An 18,320-nucleotide genomic window follows, 5' to 3' on the forward strand; every position below is an offset into this window, starting at 1 on the left:
GGCCCTGACTCTTCAGCCTAGGTCCCGATGTGAAAGGGGGGATTAATAATCACAAACAGATCTCTTTTTTTAATGGGAGTTAGGCACCTGTTTCCTTTTGTGCCTTGGGACTTTTTCCTCACATTCCTGCATTTTTAGGGCCTTTAAAAAATACTTGGCAGTAATTGAAGCTTTGCCTAAACCCACCAGTTGCTCTCATTTAATTGGTTTACAAACCAGTTTAATTAAACGCTCTGCTCTGACGCCCTTGTATTGGTTTAGAGCATTGCATCAGCTTAGCTTGCAATTGAGTGTTCAGTTCTTGGCTACGCTATCGGAAACAGCCTTTAAGACAGGAAACCTGAGGTAAAAGCCTGAAGGTAACAACTCTGCAGCGACTGTGCAAAACCAAGTCGCTGTTCCAGGCCGAAGCTATCCTCCCAGGGCTGAAAACACCCCGAACTGGGCAGATCCACGGCATGGCAAGGCGTGGGGCAGCTGGTGGGAGAAGGCCACCATCCCTCACCTCCCCGCTGCCAAGCTGACACTGGTCCAGGGTGCTAAACCTGCACAGGGTCAGGCTTTCTCCTCCCTTCCTCCCAAATTACCTATATATATACTTTTTTATATATGTATTTAATGATTTCTCAAGCTGGTTTCCAGTACGCAACAGAATTCATTACAGAGCTCTGCAGGAAAGGTCACACACGAAGCTGCACAAGCTCCGCTGCTGCCACACACCTTTCACCACAGAGCACCCAGGGCTGGGGAGGGCTGTCAGCTCTCACCCAAATCCCACCCTGCTCCCTGAGATTCCTGAAAAAAAAACTTCACCGACAGCCCAGGGGATGTGCTGGGGGCTGCAGGCTCGTGGGGGCTGCCGGGACCCCCGGTTCCGGTGCCGGGGCTTGGCAGTGGAGCTGCCTGGTGCCCAGTTCCCGGGTCCCAACCCAGACCATAACCGGGCCTGCGGGCCTGGGAACTGCCAGGGCTCAGAAAGCCCCGTGAATATCGACAGGAAACGATCGGTGGCTTTTTTGGTTGCGAGCTGCAGCGCTGAGGTTCAGGCAACGACATCCTGCCCCCGCGCAGCGCCGGGGCCGAGGGTGCGCAGGCTGCGGAGGTGGCATCACGCTCCCGGGGGCTGCGCAGGAAGTGGGGGGCTGCGAAGGGAGCCAAGGGCAGCCCCAGGCTGGGACCGGGCGGCCCTGAGTGCAGGTGACCCTGTGCTGCCCCTCGCCCACCCCACAGACAGCAGAGGTGATGCACCTCCTTGGAGTATGTCTGTCCCTCCATCCCACCCTGCAGCCATCCCTGCAGCCATCCCCCATCCCGCCCTTCATCCATCCCTCCATCCCTCCCTGCAGCCATCCCCCATCCCGCCCTTCATCCATCCCTCCATCCACACCTACCCATCACCTACCCACTGAGGGCAGCCCTGGCGAGAAGGACCTGGGGTTACTGGTGGACACGGGCCAACAATGTGCCCTCACAGCCCAGAAATCCACGCGTGCCCTGGGCTGCATCCCCAGCGGTGCGGGCAGCAGGGCGAGGGAGGGGGTCCTGCCCCTCTGCCCCGCTCTGTGAGACCCCCCTGCAGCGCCGCGCCCAGCGCGGGGCTCCTCAGCACGGGACAGACACGGGGCTGTTGGAGCGGGGCCAGAGGGGGCACAGAAATGCTCCGAGGGCTGGAGCCCCTCTGCTACGAGGCCGTGCTGGGAGAGCTGGGGTTGTGCAGCCTGGGGAAGAGAAAGCTGCGGGGAGACCTTATTGCGGCCTCCCAGGGCTTAAAGGGGGGCTGTAGGAAGGATGGGAACAGGCTTCTCAGCAGGGCCTGTAGCAACAGGCCAAGGGGTGATGGTTTTAAATTAAAAGAGGGGAGATTTAGAGTAGATCTAAGGAAGAAATGTTTTACGCTGAGGGTGCTGGAACCCTGGCCCAGGTTGCCCCGAGAGGTGGTCGGTGCCCCGTCCCTGGAAACATCCCAGGCCAGGCTGGACGGGGCTCCGAGTGACTTGGTTGAAGATGTCCCTGCTCATGGCAGGGGGTTGGACTGGACGGCCTTTAGAGGTCCCTTCCAACCCACACTAGCCTAGGATTCTATAATCTCTCAAAACTCCAAACCTACAACACCCTTTGAGCCCCCCGAAAGCCCCACAGGGCTGGTGGGGCTGGGGCCAGCGGGTGCTGGGTGTGGGGCAGGGTGGCTGCAGGCCCATGGGGGCTGAGGCAGCTGCAGGCTGCTCTTCACACATTTATCAGCCGGAGAGTAGCTCTGGTTCTTAGTAAGAGCTGCAAGGATGGAAAATAAAACACAACCAGAGCTTTAGCCCTTCCTCACAGCTCTTGGGAGATTTGCATGGACCGTTCTGAGATGCCTGTTTACTATAAATTCCCTAATTATTTGTCAGAGGAAGCAACTGTTTCCTCAGTGCCAATTTTGGTGATTTATCAAGGTCTCTGCCGATCTGCCTGGCTGTGAGGAGCCTCGTGTGTCTATTCCGTGACTTACAGAAGGGGTTAGATCTTCTTGCACGCCCTATTACTCATCAGAAATTTCGAGGCTGTAACCTGTTACTTAGTCACTGGTGAGTCATGGCTTGTCCCCTGGAAAATAAAAGATGGCCAAATTCTGACGTCCTTGAGAATTACCCCCAAAATAGAGAGAGAGCCGAGGGACCAAAAAAAGCATCAGCCTAATTCATGAGTAATATTTGGAATAAATCAGTTTAGCTGTGATTCACATCTATCTGTCTCGATGCTCAGATATTTTTGCTCTTGAGAGACCTGGGAACGGGAATAATTTCTAAAAGTATCAAAAACCGGCGCATAAAGCTCTTGGAGGGCAAGGCCATCCCCAGGCGCTTTGGAGCGAGTCTGTGGATGGGCGGTGCTGTGCTGAGGAATTCCACAGGTGCAAAACCTATTTGGGTGCACTAAGTCCAGCTTTAGTTAAGACTCACATTATTATAATTCCATCCGGTTAACCGCTAAATTAAAATAATCTGTCATAGGCGCAGTACGAAGTAGTAGCGGGTCTACATGAGAGGTTTGCACAAACACAGTGGTATATTTAGAGTAATTTCCTAATATAGGCAAACCTGCTCTGTTCTTCTTTCTTTCGCTCTGTTTTGGCTCACTGACAGCGGGATTACAAAAATAGTGAGAAGACCTGAAATTGAAAGTGAGACTCGTTTTACAGAACTGTGTCATTTTGGGAGGCAGAAAGAGCTGGGCTAACGTGATTTTTCTAAGTGTCAGCTCTGACGTGGCAGGTTTTAGTGGTGCTTTTCCCTACAGGCCCTTTTCTGCAGGGGAATCGTGGTGCTGAGGCGGGCGCGTTTTCCCCTGCATTGCTTTTAACAGCATCAACCCAACCCCGCGGGTGTATTTCCAGGTCCATGCCCTGAATTTTGCTGCCCACTTGAGGCAAATCATCTCCCAGCGATCTGTGGGAAGGCAGGCTGCCTGCTGGGTGCCCGGGCGTGCAGGAGAGGGTAACACAGCCCTGCTCGAAGTGTGCCGGGGGACGGGATTTTCCCTCCGCTCCTGCTCTCTCCCGTGCGAGGAGCTTTTATTTCTGCCGGGCAAAGGGGGAGATTTGCCGCTGAAGCCCGTGGAGGAGAAGCAGCCCTCCCGGGGCTGGGGGAGAGGGGTGGTCTGTACCAGCCCCACGGAGTCCCAAGAGCCTGGGGCCGGCGGGACGTGATGCTCGGGGCCGGGGTGGGGAGGCTGAGCGGGTGCCCCGGGGGTCGTGGGGGGAATGAGGGCGCTGCCGGGGGGGGTGCGGGCAGTCGGCTGCTCGTGCGAAGGCAGCCGGGGACCTCTGCTGGGCAAAGCCGAAAAATGCCCTTTTTTCCCCCAAAGGCGTGCCCTGCGGCCGGGCTGGCGGTGGGAGACCTCCGGGGGGCGCCAGCATCTCGCCTTTCCCCGCCGGGCCGAGCACCCCCTCCCCCCAAAATACACCCCCCCATACCCCGGCTGCCCCGGGGGGATGAGCCCGGGGCCCGGCGAGCCCCAGCCCCCCCAGCCCGCACCCTCCGGCCGCGCCCCCGGGGCAGCGGGCAAGGACGGGGCCGGGACGGGAGGGGGCCAGGGGGTGGGGGCTCACGGCTGGGCCCCGCTCTAGGGCATGTGTCGGCTTTTCCGGAGGTGTGAAACCTTTCAGAAATGGGAATGACCGCGAGAGGCTGAACTATTCCTCGACCATTTCTCCCGCCAACCCACCCACGCCTACCTCCCTCCATCCCTCCCTCCATCCACGCTCTGCTCGGGTCCGCGGTGTGTCCGATCCTGGTCCTGCTCCATCCCGGTCTCTCTCCATCCCGGGAGCCGGAGCTTCTCCCGGGAATGTGCGGGTTTAGCAGAGAAGAACCGCGCTGGGACCTTGCTCTTCCTCAGGAAGACGCTCGGGGCTGAGGCTCCCCGCAGCATGCGTCCCTCCAGCCCGGATCCCCCCGGGAAAAAACGGGGTGCAAGAGGATGCCCGGGCTCTGCTGGGGGCACGGCCGCATCCCCCGGGGTACGCGGTTCCCGGAGCCCGGCAGCGGCGTGGAAACAAACCGGCGGCACCGCAACGTCCCACCCCGCAACGTCCCACCCCAAAGCAAACACGGCCCCGCGGGCAGCCGGGGGCACAGGCCGCCCCGGGGAAGGGGCAGCCCAGAGGCCCCTCTGTTTTATTCTATTTATTTTTATTTTATTTTATTTATAAGTGCATCGCCGGAGGCAAAGGGGAAAATTGCCGGCGAGGCTGAGCTCGGGAGCCGGTGCCGAGAGGTGCGGGCGTGGGAAGGGGCTCCCCGAGGGGTGGGAGACGGCAGCGGAGGGGGCACCCGGAGCCCCGCGGCCAGCACCCTCCTGCACGGGGTATTCAGAGCAACCGGGGGGGTGGGGGGAATTTTGTAGGTCCTTCTGACAAGCACCAAAGGGACAGTTCAGCGGCAGGAGGCGAGTAGCCGCGGCAGAGCGGGGTCCGGGGGCGCCCCGGCTACAGCAGCAGCTCCCGGCTGCCGGGCACCCCAGGATGAAGCCCCCCCCCCCCGGCTTTGCCCCCCCCCCCCATCCCGCTCTCAGCCCCCGCCGCGGTACCCACCGGCCCCGCCGCTGCCCCGCTCACCCCGCGTCGCTCGGTAGCGATCGCCGCTCTCCCCGACGGGCACCGCCGGGGCGAAGACGGTGCATGGTGTGACCCCCGTCCCGGTGCCCGTGTGCCTCCCCCCCGTCCCGGTGCCCGTATCTCCCCCCGTCCCGGTGCCCGTGTGCCTCCCCCCCGTCCCGGTGCCCGTATCTCCCCCCGTCCCGGTGCCCGTGTGCCTCCCCCCCGTCCCGGTGCCCGTATCTCCCCCCGTCCCGGTGCCCGTATCTCCCCCCGTCCCGGTGCCCGGTGTCTCCCCCGTCCCGGTGCCCGTATCTCCCCCCGTCCCGGTGCCCGTGTGCCTCCCCCCCGTCCCGGTGCCCGGTGTCTCCCCCGTCCCGGTGCCCGTATCTCCCCCCGTCCCGGTGCCCGTGTGCCTCCCCCCCGTCCCGGTGCCCGTATCTCCCCCCGTCCCGGTGCCCGTGTCCCCCCACGCCCGTGTCTGCTCCCTCGGGGACGTCGCTGTTTAGATGACAACCCGCGAGCCGCCCCGCAGCCGCTCCCCAAAGGCACCTCTTTGTCTCACCTCAATTTGGGGACGGGAGACACCCCCCGCCCCCCACCCCCGCCGCCCCCGAGGCAAAGGCGGCTGCCTTTGGGACGGACGGACGGACGGACAGCCACAAGCTCTCCCGTCCCTTCCCCACGGAGCGGGGCGTCCCTGCCAGGCGATTCCTAGAAAGTGGAGCTGAAGCCGAAATATCCATTTTGGAGTGAAACGAACATATTTTCTGTGTTACCGTTTCCCAGCTCGGTGCCGTCCTCTCCCCTTCGGTCTCGGCGTTTGGCGGCTGGGAGATACCGCGGTGTTAAAAAAAAAACAATTATAAAATTAAATTCAGACGGACAGATGGAACCTCCTCCCCTGCACACGGGCTTTTGAGCTGAAAGCGCTCGGGAACAGTTCTCAACCCTTCAATAACATTTTTTTTTTTCATCCCTGATTCCCGGGTTTAACCTAGCACAAGAGCAGGTAGAGCAGCTCCTGCCCGGGTCGTGCTGTGCATGGGGACCTCTGTCCGTGTGTCCGTGTGTCCGCGTGTGCACAGAGCTGCCGGTGCCACGCAGGGCGTGCAAGGACACGCAGCCACTTCGGCGCAGGGCTCCTTGTGCCCCCTGAGGGTTTGAGGTGGCTCTGTACTCCTGTACCCCAGGTTTCGTGCGAATCACCCCGACAAGCCACGACTTAAATCACATCTCAGGCTATTCAAACACCGAGCGAATCCCCCGGTCCTGCTGTTTCTCGCCTTTAGGTGCCCGGGCACCGCGATTAGAAAGTGCAAGAGGTTTTTATTTTTCTCTCCAGACCCGCAGAGCTCTGGTGCGTTATAGCCCCTGCATCCACCGCCACGGAGGTGCTCGGGATGTGCACAGAAACGGACATCATCTGTCGTGCAGAAGGACAAACAGCTCGGCCGGGTCGAGCCCAAACCCTGGCGAAACCTGGGGGATCTGCCCGAAGGGCGAGATATTTTTTATTATTATTATTATTGTTGTTGCTGTTGCCAGAAACCGGCAAACTTTACAGTCCAGATGTTTTGAGAGTGTCGGAACAACTCACTGCTGCTGCTGCTGCTGCTGTTGTTTTTTTTATGGTGAAATCAAAAGCGATCGCCGTAGTTTATAATCTGAGAGCATCCAGCCTCGCAAAGAATGCAGGTTGCTCTTTGCTTTATACCTATCTAACCCAGATGCTCGGGTATCTCCCACTGCTGACAGCCGTTTTCTTCAAAGGCTTGTCCTCGGCGATCCATCAATTAGGATAAAAAATGAGCTTTCATTCTCCTGCATTTGTTTTGGGGAAGAGGGAAATTATTTAAACAACTGTATCTCCATTAAATGAGGGAGTGAGGGTGGGGAGCAAGATCCCCTTACTCTCTGAAATGGAGCGAAATGCTGTTTCACAAAACATATGCTTTCTGGGCCACATACGGCCTCTCACCTCCCATAAATAATTATTAGCTCACCCGCAAGCCCTGTACAGTGACGAAGCAGCAGGGCTGTGTTTCAGGGGTAGGAGGGGATGTCTTTCCCCTTCATTTCCTCACTTAGTGGGTAAAAAAGGTGCATATTAATGCTGAATCCCACTCTAACCTTTTGTATTTCATTCATCCCACCGATCGCGTTTCTAAAGGCCTTGCTCGCCCTCGCTGCGCGAGCACCAGAGCTCAGCTCAAACTGAGGGTTCGGCTTCCCATTCCGGCGGCCACCCGCACGCAGGGATGCTCCTGGGGAGGGACGGGGAGGCAGCTGCAGCCTGAGTGGGCCTTTCCACGGGGGTTTCCCTGGATTCCCCCCTCCAGGACGCTGCTGCTGGTGGCCTGAGCAAACTCAGTACCTTCTGCAAACCGAGCATTGCTTACTGAGTATCACCGGGAAAGGCAGCAGAGCCAGCATCAGCCTTTCTCCTTTTATTGTCACCAATTAGGCGTGTGTTGGTATAAAAAAGGGCTCCAAGGCTTCCAGCCTTCCCCATCCAGAAGGTAGCGGCGATCCTTTAGGACGCATTCCTTTAAACAGCCCCTTCGCCTTTTTTATTTACAATAAACACATTTTTGTTAATGAAACCCTCGCCCACTTTGCAATCTCCCCCTCCCCAAACCCCATAAAGCTCCAACTTTGCATATCTGAGCCCTGTTCTGTTGGGCTGGGTCCTTCGGGGGTCCCAGGGTCAGGCTGGGGGCAGCAGGGTCATTGTATAGCCATCATGGGTCAATAAGCAACTGGTCAGGCTCTCAATCCACATCAGGCCTTGAAGAGGACTGGGAAATGGGAGAATCCATTCATAATAATAATAAACTTGTCAATCAATAACAGGCAGGAGAAATACTTTGTAAAAGGTAAAAAAAAAAAAGAAGGAAAAGTTTTTCCCTTTTAAAGTTTGACAACGTGAAGCTTTACAGAGCTTAAAACCACTCCGAGGTTATTTGTCGCCGAGGAGTTTTAAATCATAATTGCTTTAAATATAACACTTAAAAGTTAAGGAATAAGTGTTGTAGGTATGAGTGCAATTTAAATAAGAATTGATAAATGTTTCCCAAAGAATATAAAATGTTCTTCGAGGGAAGAGGCAACATCCAAGACCGTTCTCTGCCTTATAAAAAGATCGAAAGATTGTGGCTTTTTTGCATCGCCTTTAATTTTTACTGATACCAGCGCTTACTGGATGAGCAGGAAGCATTTTGGTTTAAGCTGATCTTAGCAGCAAAAATATCTTCCATCATCCTTTTAATTCTAAACTGAACTAATGAACAAAATCCTACGTTAGTAGGAAATCAATGGGTTAGACATAATCAGAGACTTTCCCTGGTTTAGCTGGGCTAGATTTAAAGGGGGAAAAAAAAAAACCCAAACCCACAAATTAAGATTTCTTCTGATGAAATTTGTTAAAGAGAAAATGTTCTGGGCTTATCATTTACTAATCTGCAAATCTTTTTTTTATTAGTAGTTGTTCCCATATGAAAGGAGTAAGAGGGAAAACAACCAAATCACGATGTAATATGGGAAACATCAAAAGGCGACAGAAGAATAATGCAGATTCTCTGCTGGCTTTAAGATTGAGGCACAAAATCTTCCATCTACAAACTCGGTTTTCCCATTTCTTAGAAGTCTGTTGTTTTGGTTTTTTTTTTTATTTGCCTGTTGTTTGTTTTAGAGACACAGGCTTCTCTCAGTCGCCACAGAAATATTCTTTTAAATAATCGGGGGGAAAAGAGACAGCAGGAAAATGGAGGTTCTCCCTTTCCAGCCTCCCTTCGCACCCCTCCAAGTTGCTGGGTTCACCAGGACCCTCCTCCCAGCCTCTTTGCGAGGATTTCTCCAGGAGAAAAACCCTCTTGGAAGTATTTAGCTGCATTTGCTTAGGAAAACAAACAAACATTTTTTTTCCCCAATCGGCAGTGTTTATTACTGTATAATTCCCTTCAGCTGCTCTCTAGAAAATGTGGTTTCTTTGTTAGAGGATGGTGAAAGGCTGTTTATTAAGAAAGCTAGAAATAAGGCAGAAAGTTTGGGCGAGCGACCCTGGGCTGTTCGGAGTCAGTGGAAGGATGGGCGCGTTTTTAATTCCCTGAACTGGGACCCTCCTCCCACCCCAGTAAAACCAGGCGAAGGAGCTCTCGGAGCAAACACAACTCAGCTGATTAAAAAAGAACCACTCGTTTCTCCCTCCCTTCAGCATCAGCTCCCCGGGACCTGCCCCAGCTTTGCCTTAAACCTCTCGGTTCTACTCTGAGCAAGGCTCAAAACCTTTTAAACGTGGTCTGAGCGGCACCATTTGGTCTGATGCAATCGCTCGCTCTTCCTAGGCCGCTCCCGTAGCTCAAACCCTGCGGTTTCCATCAGATTGCACGGTTTTGATTTTTTGGTTGGTTGGTTTTATTTTGGTTTGGGGTTTTTTTTTTTTGCGCCTTTCCCCCCCCCCAAAACCCGTGTAATTTTATGAGGAGGAAAAGGGAACAACAGCAGCAGCAGGGATGGCCCCAGCCTGCAGCCCGGCAAGCCGAGCCTATTTTCCAACTAACCCCACTTTTCTGTCTTTGTATTTTGAAACAAAAGAGAGGGGAACGGGATTTGCATCTTTATCAATTGTCACTAAATACTGCTGTTGTTTGCACAGGGGTAGGACCTAAAGAAAAAAAAATCCCCAAAGAACCAAACATCTACTAATAACACGAATTATCCCAACCCGGTGCGCAGGGACACCGGCCCCGCGCAGCTCCGCTGTTCTCCTCAGCCCCTGCTTTTCCAGAAGCCTCTTATAAATATGAAAATCAATAAATAGACACATTCAAGTATTATTTTAGGAGGAGTAGGATTTATTAAGGTATTTCTGATCAGTGATGCAATGTGCTCAAAGTTTAGGTTGAGAATGGAGAGGCGTCTTTTGGTGGTTTTGCTGAATATTGTTCACAAAATGCTCGTGGAGAAGAAAGGAGAGAAATCCTGAAAAAAAAGAGGGAAATCCTGAAAAAATAAGTGAGAAATCCTGAAAAAATAAGTGAGAAATCCTGAAAAAATAAGTGGGAAATCCTGAAAAATAAGAGGGAAATCCTGAAAAATAAGAGGGAAATCCTGAAAAATGAGAGGGAAATCCTGAAAAGCAAGGGAAATTATGAAAAATAAGCAAGGAATCCTGAAAAATAAGTGAGAAATCCTGAAAATTAAGCCCATCCCATGTGATTGAGAGGGAATATCCCTGTCCCTGAGAGCATATAAGAGCATTTTACCAGTCCCTGGCTGCTGGCAGCATAAAGGTGGGTCATGGAGCAGGGAGAGCCCTCCCGAAGCCACCCACCACCCCAAAATGAAGGAGGCATTTTTTTCCTCTAGGCTGGCTCTGGCCTGTCCGTCTGTCTGTCCTGCGGGCCAGGTCGGTGGGGTTTGGGTCTGCTTCTCCAGCTCCTGTAGCCTGTAAGATGTAGCAGAGATGTTTAAAAAGCCACAGCACCAAGGGATTTGTAGAAATATTTTCATCCCGGACAGCTTAAGTACCTGTCAGGAGTAACTGCCTCTGATCAAAATATTGGGGGTTTTAAGCAGGGCCTGGCGCTGGGCTGCGCTCAGCTCCCCCAGGCGCCGTGGGCTGCTGCAGGTCTTTCACAAACTGTTTGAAATTTAAAAAAATAATCGGAATTTCAATATTTTCCTTGAAAACACCCCTCGTATCAGAGCCAAAGGGCTTTTCCACCCCCCTCCCCGAGGGCCCGAGTCTCCCAGTGGGAGCGCTAGGCCTGCCCTGCCCCAGCAAGCAGTGGGAAAGCGGGAAATCACAGCCTCTCCACGTAGGTTTCTAGGTGGGACCAGCTGTGGGAGCATCTACCGAGGGGTATCTGCCCTGTGTGGGGCACGGCCAGGCTGTCCCTTGCTGACCCTCGGTGTGGAGCAATCTCGGCATTGGTTTTGTTGCCTGATGAGCTGGGATTTGTTCCAACCCAGGAAAGAAAGACAATAAACCGAAACCTTGCAACTGAAATCATTCAGTTGGGCCAATATTAATTTCTAATCACTTTTTTTTTCCTGGTAAACCTGATGCATCCTGCCGAGGCACCAGCTGCTCTGCGAATTCCTCCCTGCTCACTCCCTGCCCTCACCCCGGCTCCCACCCGCAGCATCTCTCCTCTTTTCCTGCTGCCACCTGCTTTTTCGCCCGGATCCCCCCTGTCACATGCTCTCCACGAAGAATGTTGAACTTGGGAGAGCCACAAGTGAGATTTTGAGCTGTCAGAGCAAAACCAGCTCCCCCTCACCCCATCCTTGCACACACCGTGCATGACCTGCGCAGAGGAGCCCCAAGCCCTAAAGCTTCTTCCCAAACGGCGCAAACCAAAGCTTTTGGGGGTGTTCAGGGTTTATTTTTCTTTTTATTTTCCTCCCCCACACTTTAATGCCCTTGCACCAGGTCAAATAGAAAATAAGGCACAGAGAAACCAACGTGGGAAGCCACAGCCGGAGGGGGGGATCCACGCTGCTGCGTGGCCAGGGGGTGGGGGTGGGGGTGGGTTGGCAGCGGTTCCTGCTCTGTCCCTGCCCGAGATTGCGGATCGATCCCGGGGATCCATCCTCCTCCTCCGGGAGGGAGGCAGGTGCGGAGCCGACCCCTGGCCGGCGCTCTGCCCGGAGCAGACGCACGTGGATCTTCCTCCTCCTCCTCCTCCTCCTCCTCCTCCTCCTCCTCCTCCTCCCCCCCCAGTGGCCCCCGCCGTGTGCCGGGGCACTTCCGCATCAGGCAGAAACGCACCTTCTCTAAACCCGACCCCACTCGGGGAGGTGCGTGGGGATCGTTTTACCGGAGTAAGCAAACCCGAGGAGCCCCCCCCCCCCCTTTGATCTCACCCCCCTCCTCCGCTGCCCCAGCGTGGGGAGAGGGGTGGGGGTGGGGGTCCTGCCCCCCCTGGACCCCCTGGAAATGGGGATACCCCCATAACCTGATAACTTTTATTGCTTCCTGCAGAAAGAACCAGCCCTGACGGGTAGGGGGGAGAAATCTCCCGGGGATGCTTCACGGGGGGGGAGATGACCGCGGGGATCCGCGGGTTATTGTGCTGTGCACCCGTGGGGGGGAGGGGGGATTGGAACCCCCCACCGCCCTGGGGAGCAGGAGCTGGGCTGAGGTGCAGCTATGCCAATATACACACAAATAAGTAAATAATACACGAATATCGGACCACGCAAATCCCACGCGAACGCGCGCGCCGCCAGGTCTCCCGGCTGCACCCATTTCCCGAAGCAGCACCTCTGGGGGTCGGTGCAGCCCCCCCGACCCCCAGCACAGCCCCCCCTCATCCCCAGCCCTCGCCTGGGACCCACGGAGCAGCCCATTCCCGTGGCCATTCCCACACCAGGCCCCGCAGCCCCCCTCGCAATAAAAAAGTGTAAAATACCCCTCGTTTCGTCCCACCCGTGTATACGTTGAGGGGCGAAGGTGCCGTATGGCCGGGGGACGCCATGCCCAGCACCACGCGTGCCGTGGGGCACCCACGGCGGGGGCAGCGAGGGCGCCTAGAGCAGAAACACCGGGCACTTACGGTGCTGCTAAACCCCGTTTGCTTAGGAACTGCCGCCCCGGCGGCGAGCACCCTGCCCACCGCTGTAGGGCTATATACGTATAGCTATCACTAGATATAAAAATACATGTATATAGGGGGTTGCAAAGCGTCTGTATGTCCCACGTCGAGCTGTCTGCGTCGGGATAGAGGCGTCGACGCACGCACACACATATTGAACTTTATCCACAGCCAAAATATTGCCTATTTTTGTTCCTATTGACAGAGATTTACTGGGAAATGACGTTTCCATACATTCGCCTTTGCGCGGCTTCGGAGCCCTGTTTCCTCCCGGCCGGCGATCGGGGGGCTCCGGGTCCTCTCTAAAGCCCCACAAACAATCGGGAACAGTTTATTGCGTTGCTGGAACTTATATTTTTCTTTACCACCACCCCCCCCTCAGCCCCATCGGACAGGGATAGTCCCTGCCAGCTCCTTCCCTCCACCCCACGCTCCCCTCCTCCCGTCTGGCACGGAGCAAAGCTCAGCCTATAGGTAAAATGGCTCTGGCTTTATGTGGAAAGAAAAATACCCAGGATCTCCCTTATATTTGCGAAGGGAAACTCCAGGCTGGCTGCAAACAGGACTTTTTGTGGTCCCTCGCAGCCGAGCCCCGCCGGCAGCCGCTGCAACAAGCTGCAGGATCCCCGAACCGGCCGCTCTCCGTCCATCGCGATGCAAACTCTTCCCCCTCCCCTCTGCCCAAACAAAGAGGAATTTGGTGTTTGTGTTGGCCGGCAGACCTTTACTCACAGGAAACTCTTGCCTGTGGAAAACCAGGGCGAAATGTGGTGGTTTCATACGGCCAGATCTGGAAAAAAGGGGTATTTTCTCGCCGCAGCAAGGCCCAGCGTTTGAGGTGGTGGTGGTGGTGGTGGCGCCCATGGGTGCTGGGGGGGGGCGGGGGGAACACCCTGGCAGCGATTCCTCCCGAGGTGGGCATCGGGAGGCTCCCCTCTCATCAGCCGGCGAGAAGGTAAAAGCAAATCAGGTGATCTCAGCTCCCGAATTAAAGGCAATGTTGGAGTTATTTTAAATTTTTTTTTTACACACATACTCAGGAATGCGCTTCCTCCTCCTCCTCCTCCTCCTCCTCCTCCTCCTCCTCCTCCTCCGGGATTGTTTCTAAATCGGGATCGTTTGTGGTTGATTGTACATAGAGTTTAACAAATTATTATTATCAAATTACTCAGATTTTGCCATTCGAACCACACACAAAAAAAAAAAAAAGAAGAAAAAAGAAAAGGCAGAGGAAGAGTAAAAGCAACTTTTCATGTGGGAGACAGACGAAGCTTGAAAGGGAGCAGCCTGCGCTGCGGAGCCGCAGCCTCCCTTCCCCCAGAAAGGTTTCCGAGGTAACTGTTTCCCCAAAATTAGCCTCCTGAGCAGAGAGTTAAAATCCCTCGGTCCAGCCTCCGCGGCTCCACTCACTTCGCTCAAGTAGCTTCAGGTTTATAAAGAATTAGAGGGGACGGGACAATGGAGCTCGGGGCTGGGTGAGGGGCTGGGGCTTGCTTTTCTATTTTTTTTTTTTATTATTTCCCTCCCCCCCCTCCCCCCCCCCCCCCCCCCCCCCTTGGAAAGAGAAATCTGCAGCCCTGCTTTTGGGAAAACACCGCCTGGTTCGTAAGGCAGGAGCGAGCTACCAAATGCCGAAGAAATCCTGGGACTTCAAAGTTTGAAATAAAGTTAAGCAGCGCAAAGGCACGCGAAAGAATTTTTCTTTTTTTTTTTTTTCTTCTTTTTTTTTTAAGAAAGAGTTTGGAAGAAAAAGATACGAAGTGAATAAAGAACGTGTGTGAGTAAAAAAAGGAATATAAAATATCTTTGCATTGCTTTTATTTGCACATATATGCCGATGTTATTGTTGCTCCCGCGCTCCAGCTCATTCCAGATAATAAATACAGTAACTGGCAATTAAGCAGCATTCCGCTCCGGGTTGAAGGATGAATTGTTGCGGAGTCAATCGTTCCGAACAACTCGCTTAGAGTCGTATCTTTCACGCTTTATTAGATATATACGTACACACACCCATCCCAGAGGAATCCGGGCGATTTGGGAAGGCGCAGCGACCTCTTTTAAAACGTGGAAAAAAAAAAACAACAAACAAACCCCTAAACCGCGGAAACAAAGCGGAGGCGCCCGCGCTGCCATCACCCCGAAAACACAGCGTAATTTGGAATTTTTAATTTTTCTTTTTAAGGGAAAAAAAAAACAACCCAAACCCCCAACCACCCCCCGAAGCTGCCGCTATTGTGTGCGCCCGGGTCTGGGGGCGGCGGAGGCGCGGGCACGCCCGGGAGCGGAGCTGCGCGGAGCTGCGCGGTGCTGCGCGGCCCGCCCAGGGGTTTATGAGGTTTTGCGCGGGGGTGTGCGTGTGAAATGTTGGGGTTTTTATGACATCACAAGGCCGGAGTGCCCAATCAGCTGGCGGGTGGCGGGGAGGGCTCGGTGGGGTGTTCCCTAGAATATACCGTCCGCGGCGGCGGGGCCGCGAGTGCGGAGCCCGGGGAAGGTGGGAGCCGCACGGAGCCCCGGGGCTCCCCCCGCCGCCCGGACCCCCCCCTCCGCTCCCATTTTTCCGCCCCCCTCCCCTTGTCGGTAGCTTTGTTTGCTTAAGCATCTCAGTGGCTTTGCACAGCAAAAGGGGGGGGGAGCTGTGCTTGTTGATCCCCCCCCCCCCCAAAAAAAAAAAAAAAGAAAAAAAGAGATTATTTTTGAAGTGGAAGGTGGGGTGCGCGGCCGCGGGGTGGGAGCTGGCCGGGGGGAGCCCGGAGGATGCGAGATGTTTGACTTCTTTATTTTTCTTTCTGTTTTTTTTTTTTTTGCTGGGGAGGGGGAAGACGAGGAGTCAAGCCCCGGTACAGGCGGAGGAACCGGGTGTTTGGAAGATGTTGCAAACCATTGACTGGAGCGTTTGAAAGGGAGATCGACTGCTTTGGCTTTTTTTTTTTTTTCCCTTTTTTTTCCTCCCCTCCCCCTTCCCCCCCTCTCCGGAGGGGTAGGGATGTGTGTGATCAGGGAGTGGAAACAAATATGTCCTTATTTTCAATGCCCCCTTTGAAAGAGACAAAGTAAATGCTCCTTGCAAAATGTTCCTGACCTGCGAAGGGACCTTCGGAATTGTTCCAGCCACCATGGATTACAATGGGGAAGCCAGGCCGGGGGATTTTCATGCCGGCTATCAAGAAATCGAAGGGATAAACTTGGGATACTTACAGATCAATGGCACCCAGATGTTTGCTTTGGCCCAGGTCCTCAGCGACCTGTTTAAGGATATCCCCAGGACCACCATCAGCAAGAAGATGGAAACCTTAAAGATCAAGAGCCGACGCTGCGATCTCAAAGAGCTCCGGACCCTCAAAGCCATCAACTCGGTGCCCACCCGCGCGGTGAAATGCTCCCTCATCTCCAAGGCGGACCTGGAGGCTCTCTGCACCTCCTGCAAGAGCCTCAGCCCCCGCAGGAGGAAGAGGAAAAGGAAGAGCAAGAGGAGGGAGCAGCTGCTGCTGCCGGGCCCGGGGGAGCTCTTCCCCTGCCCCCGGCCCCAGCTGGTGCCGCCCTGCAGAGCCGGCGGCTGCTGCGCCCCCGCCGCCCCCGGCCGCCCCAAGCTGCCCCCCGCCTTCCCCAAGCCGCGCTCGGCGCCGGCCGCGCTGCTGCCGCAGCCCTTCCACAGGGCCTTCCCCGCCTTCCAGAAACCCCCCCGGGGTCGGAGGGCTTGCGGGCTGGCTGCTCGGGGAGGGTTTTTCGCCGGGGTGCTGGCCGGGTACCCCCGCGACCTGGCCTTGCTGCACCCGGCGGCCGCGCATCCCGCCGCGCAGGCGGCTGCGCTCGCCCCCCCGGGCCGGCGCAAGCGGGGTCCCTGCTGCGCCAAGGGGCTCTTCCCGGCCGAGAAGGGGCCCGCGGCCCCCAGGAAAGGCCGCTCCTCCGTCTTCCCCGGCTCCAAGCGACAGGGCACCTCCGCCGGCTACTCCAGCGACTCGGATTCCAGCCTGGACTTCGGCGGGTCCAGCCCCGCCACCTCCAGCGACTCGTCGGAGGAGGAGGAAGAGGAGGAAGAGGAGGAGGAGGAAGGGGACACCTCGTGCAGCAGCGAGGAAGGCAGCTCCTCGGAGTCGGAGAGCAGCTCGCTGTGCAGCGGGGACTCGGTGCAGAGCACCCGGTACAGGCAGGCGGCTCTGCCCCGCTTCCAGCCGCAGCCCCCCCGGGAGCCCCTCGGCGAGGAGCGCCCCGCCGAGCCCCCCCCGAGCGTGGGCAAAGCCCTGCGCCCCGACCCCGACCTCCTCTTCCTCTCGCAGCAGCTCTGGGCTAGGACTTTGCGAGCATCAACTTTGGAAAGTTTGAGCCCGGCTCCAGCCCCGGGCTCGGGGGCCCAGCCGCTGCCGGAGCTGTACGCAAAGCAGGAGGCCTCCCCTTCCTCCTCCTCCTCCTTCTCCTCCTCCTCCTCCCCCCCTCCCTCCCCGAGCAGCACCCCTGGGGGGGTTCCGCAACAAAAGGAGGGAGGCTTTGGGGACGCGGAGCCCTGCGCCAAAGGGAAGGATTTGCACAAAGATGCCTCGAACAATAGAGCCTCGTTAGGCCCCAGTGACCAGGCGGAGAGGCAAAGCGGAGCTTTAGGCGGGCGAGCGCCTTCCCAAGAGCCGGGCCCGGCCCCGCAGCCCCCGGCGCAGGAGCTGGGGGGGAGCCTCGGGCCGGCCCCCCCCGGGGAAGCGGGGGAGCCCCGGCGGGAGCACTTTGACCGGCTGATCCGGCAATCCAAGCTGTGGTGTTACGCCAAAGGGTTCAACCTGGACGGGAAAAGTTTGCGGCACGGAGGGAGGACGGAGCCCTGTAAAGCTGCGGAGCTCAAATCCCCCGGCTCCAAAAGAGCAGAGAGCCCCAGCACCTTGTCAAACAAAGCTTTGAAAGGCAATGGCTCGGAAAGGAATGCCAAGCGCAGACGCCTTGCCAGAGGCGCTGAGGCAGAAAGGCAACAGAGCTCCTCTAAAGGGAGGCCACAAAAGACTCAAAGGAGGAATGCCAAGAAGGGAAACACTCATTGCAAACGCCTCGGCAGCGCCGGGCCAACCCCGCCTCGGAATTCCTTCAGCCTCATGGGCAACTTCCCCTGTATTCCCTCCCTGGTCGTGGGGGAAGATGGGGACCTGTGTCCTGCCTCTTCCCTGGGGGTCAAAAACTCCTGGGCCCTCTCCAAAACTCACCCGCTGTGGAGCTGGCACCTGGGGGGCAACGCCATCCCCGTGCCCCCCAGCCTCAAATTCCGGGGCTATAGCTTGGAGGATCTCTAAGGACAGCGGACGGCCCGGAGGAAAGGTTTACACGCAACAGATGAGAGCTGCAGGGGGGGCGGGAGGGGGGTCCTGGGGGGCGGTGGGGCCGGTGGGGGGGGCACACACAGGGGGCAGCGGGTCCCTCCGTCCCGCCGAGCCCCGGCACCGCCCGGGCCGGGGGTCCCCGGGGAGGGGAGGGAGGGGGGATGCCCGGAGGAGCCGTGCGGGGTCCCGGGGGTGCGGGAGCGTTTCGGGGAGGGGGGGGAGGGTGTGCGAGTGAGTGTGTGAGCGCCTGCGAGGGGAGGGGGGACACGGAGAGGTGGGGGTCACCGGTCTGGCCGTGGAAGGGAGGGTGTGTGTCTGCCCGTGTATGTGCCAGGGTCCGACGTT

General features: G+C 56.6%; 1 protein-coding gene across 1 annotated transcript; it reads left to right on the forward strand.

Annotated features, from left to right (window-relative positions):
* Positions 1–14,717: 14,717 nt before the first annotated feature.
* On the forward strand, positions 14,718–18,000 carry EPOP (elongin BC and polycomb repressive complex 2 associated protein). The gene has a single exon (XM_064473087.1). It carries the CDS (start codon positions 15,753–15,755, stop codon positions 17,946–17,948), a length of 2,196 nt encoding a protein of 731 aa, XP_064329157.1. The 5' UTR covers positions 14,718–15,752; the 3' UTR covers positions 17,949–18,000.
* Positions 18,001–18,320: the final 320 nt, after the last annotated feature.

The sequence above is a fragment of the Phalacrocorax carbo genome, chromosome 25, assembly GCF_963921805.1.
Source record: "Phalacrocorax carbo chromosome 25, bPhaCar2.1, whole genome shotgun sequence".
In the NCBI taxonomy this organism is placed as follows: Eukaryota; Metazoa; Chordata; class Aves; order Suliformes; family Phalacrocoracidae; genus Phalacrocorax; species Phalacrocorax carbo.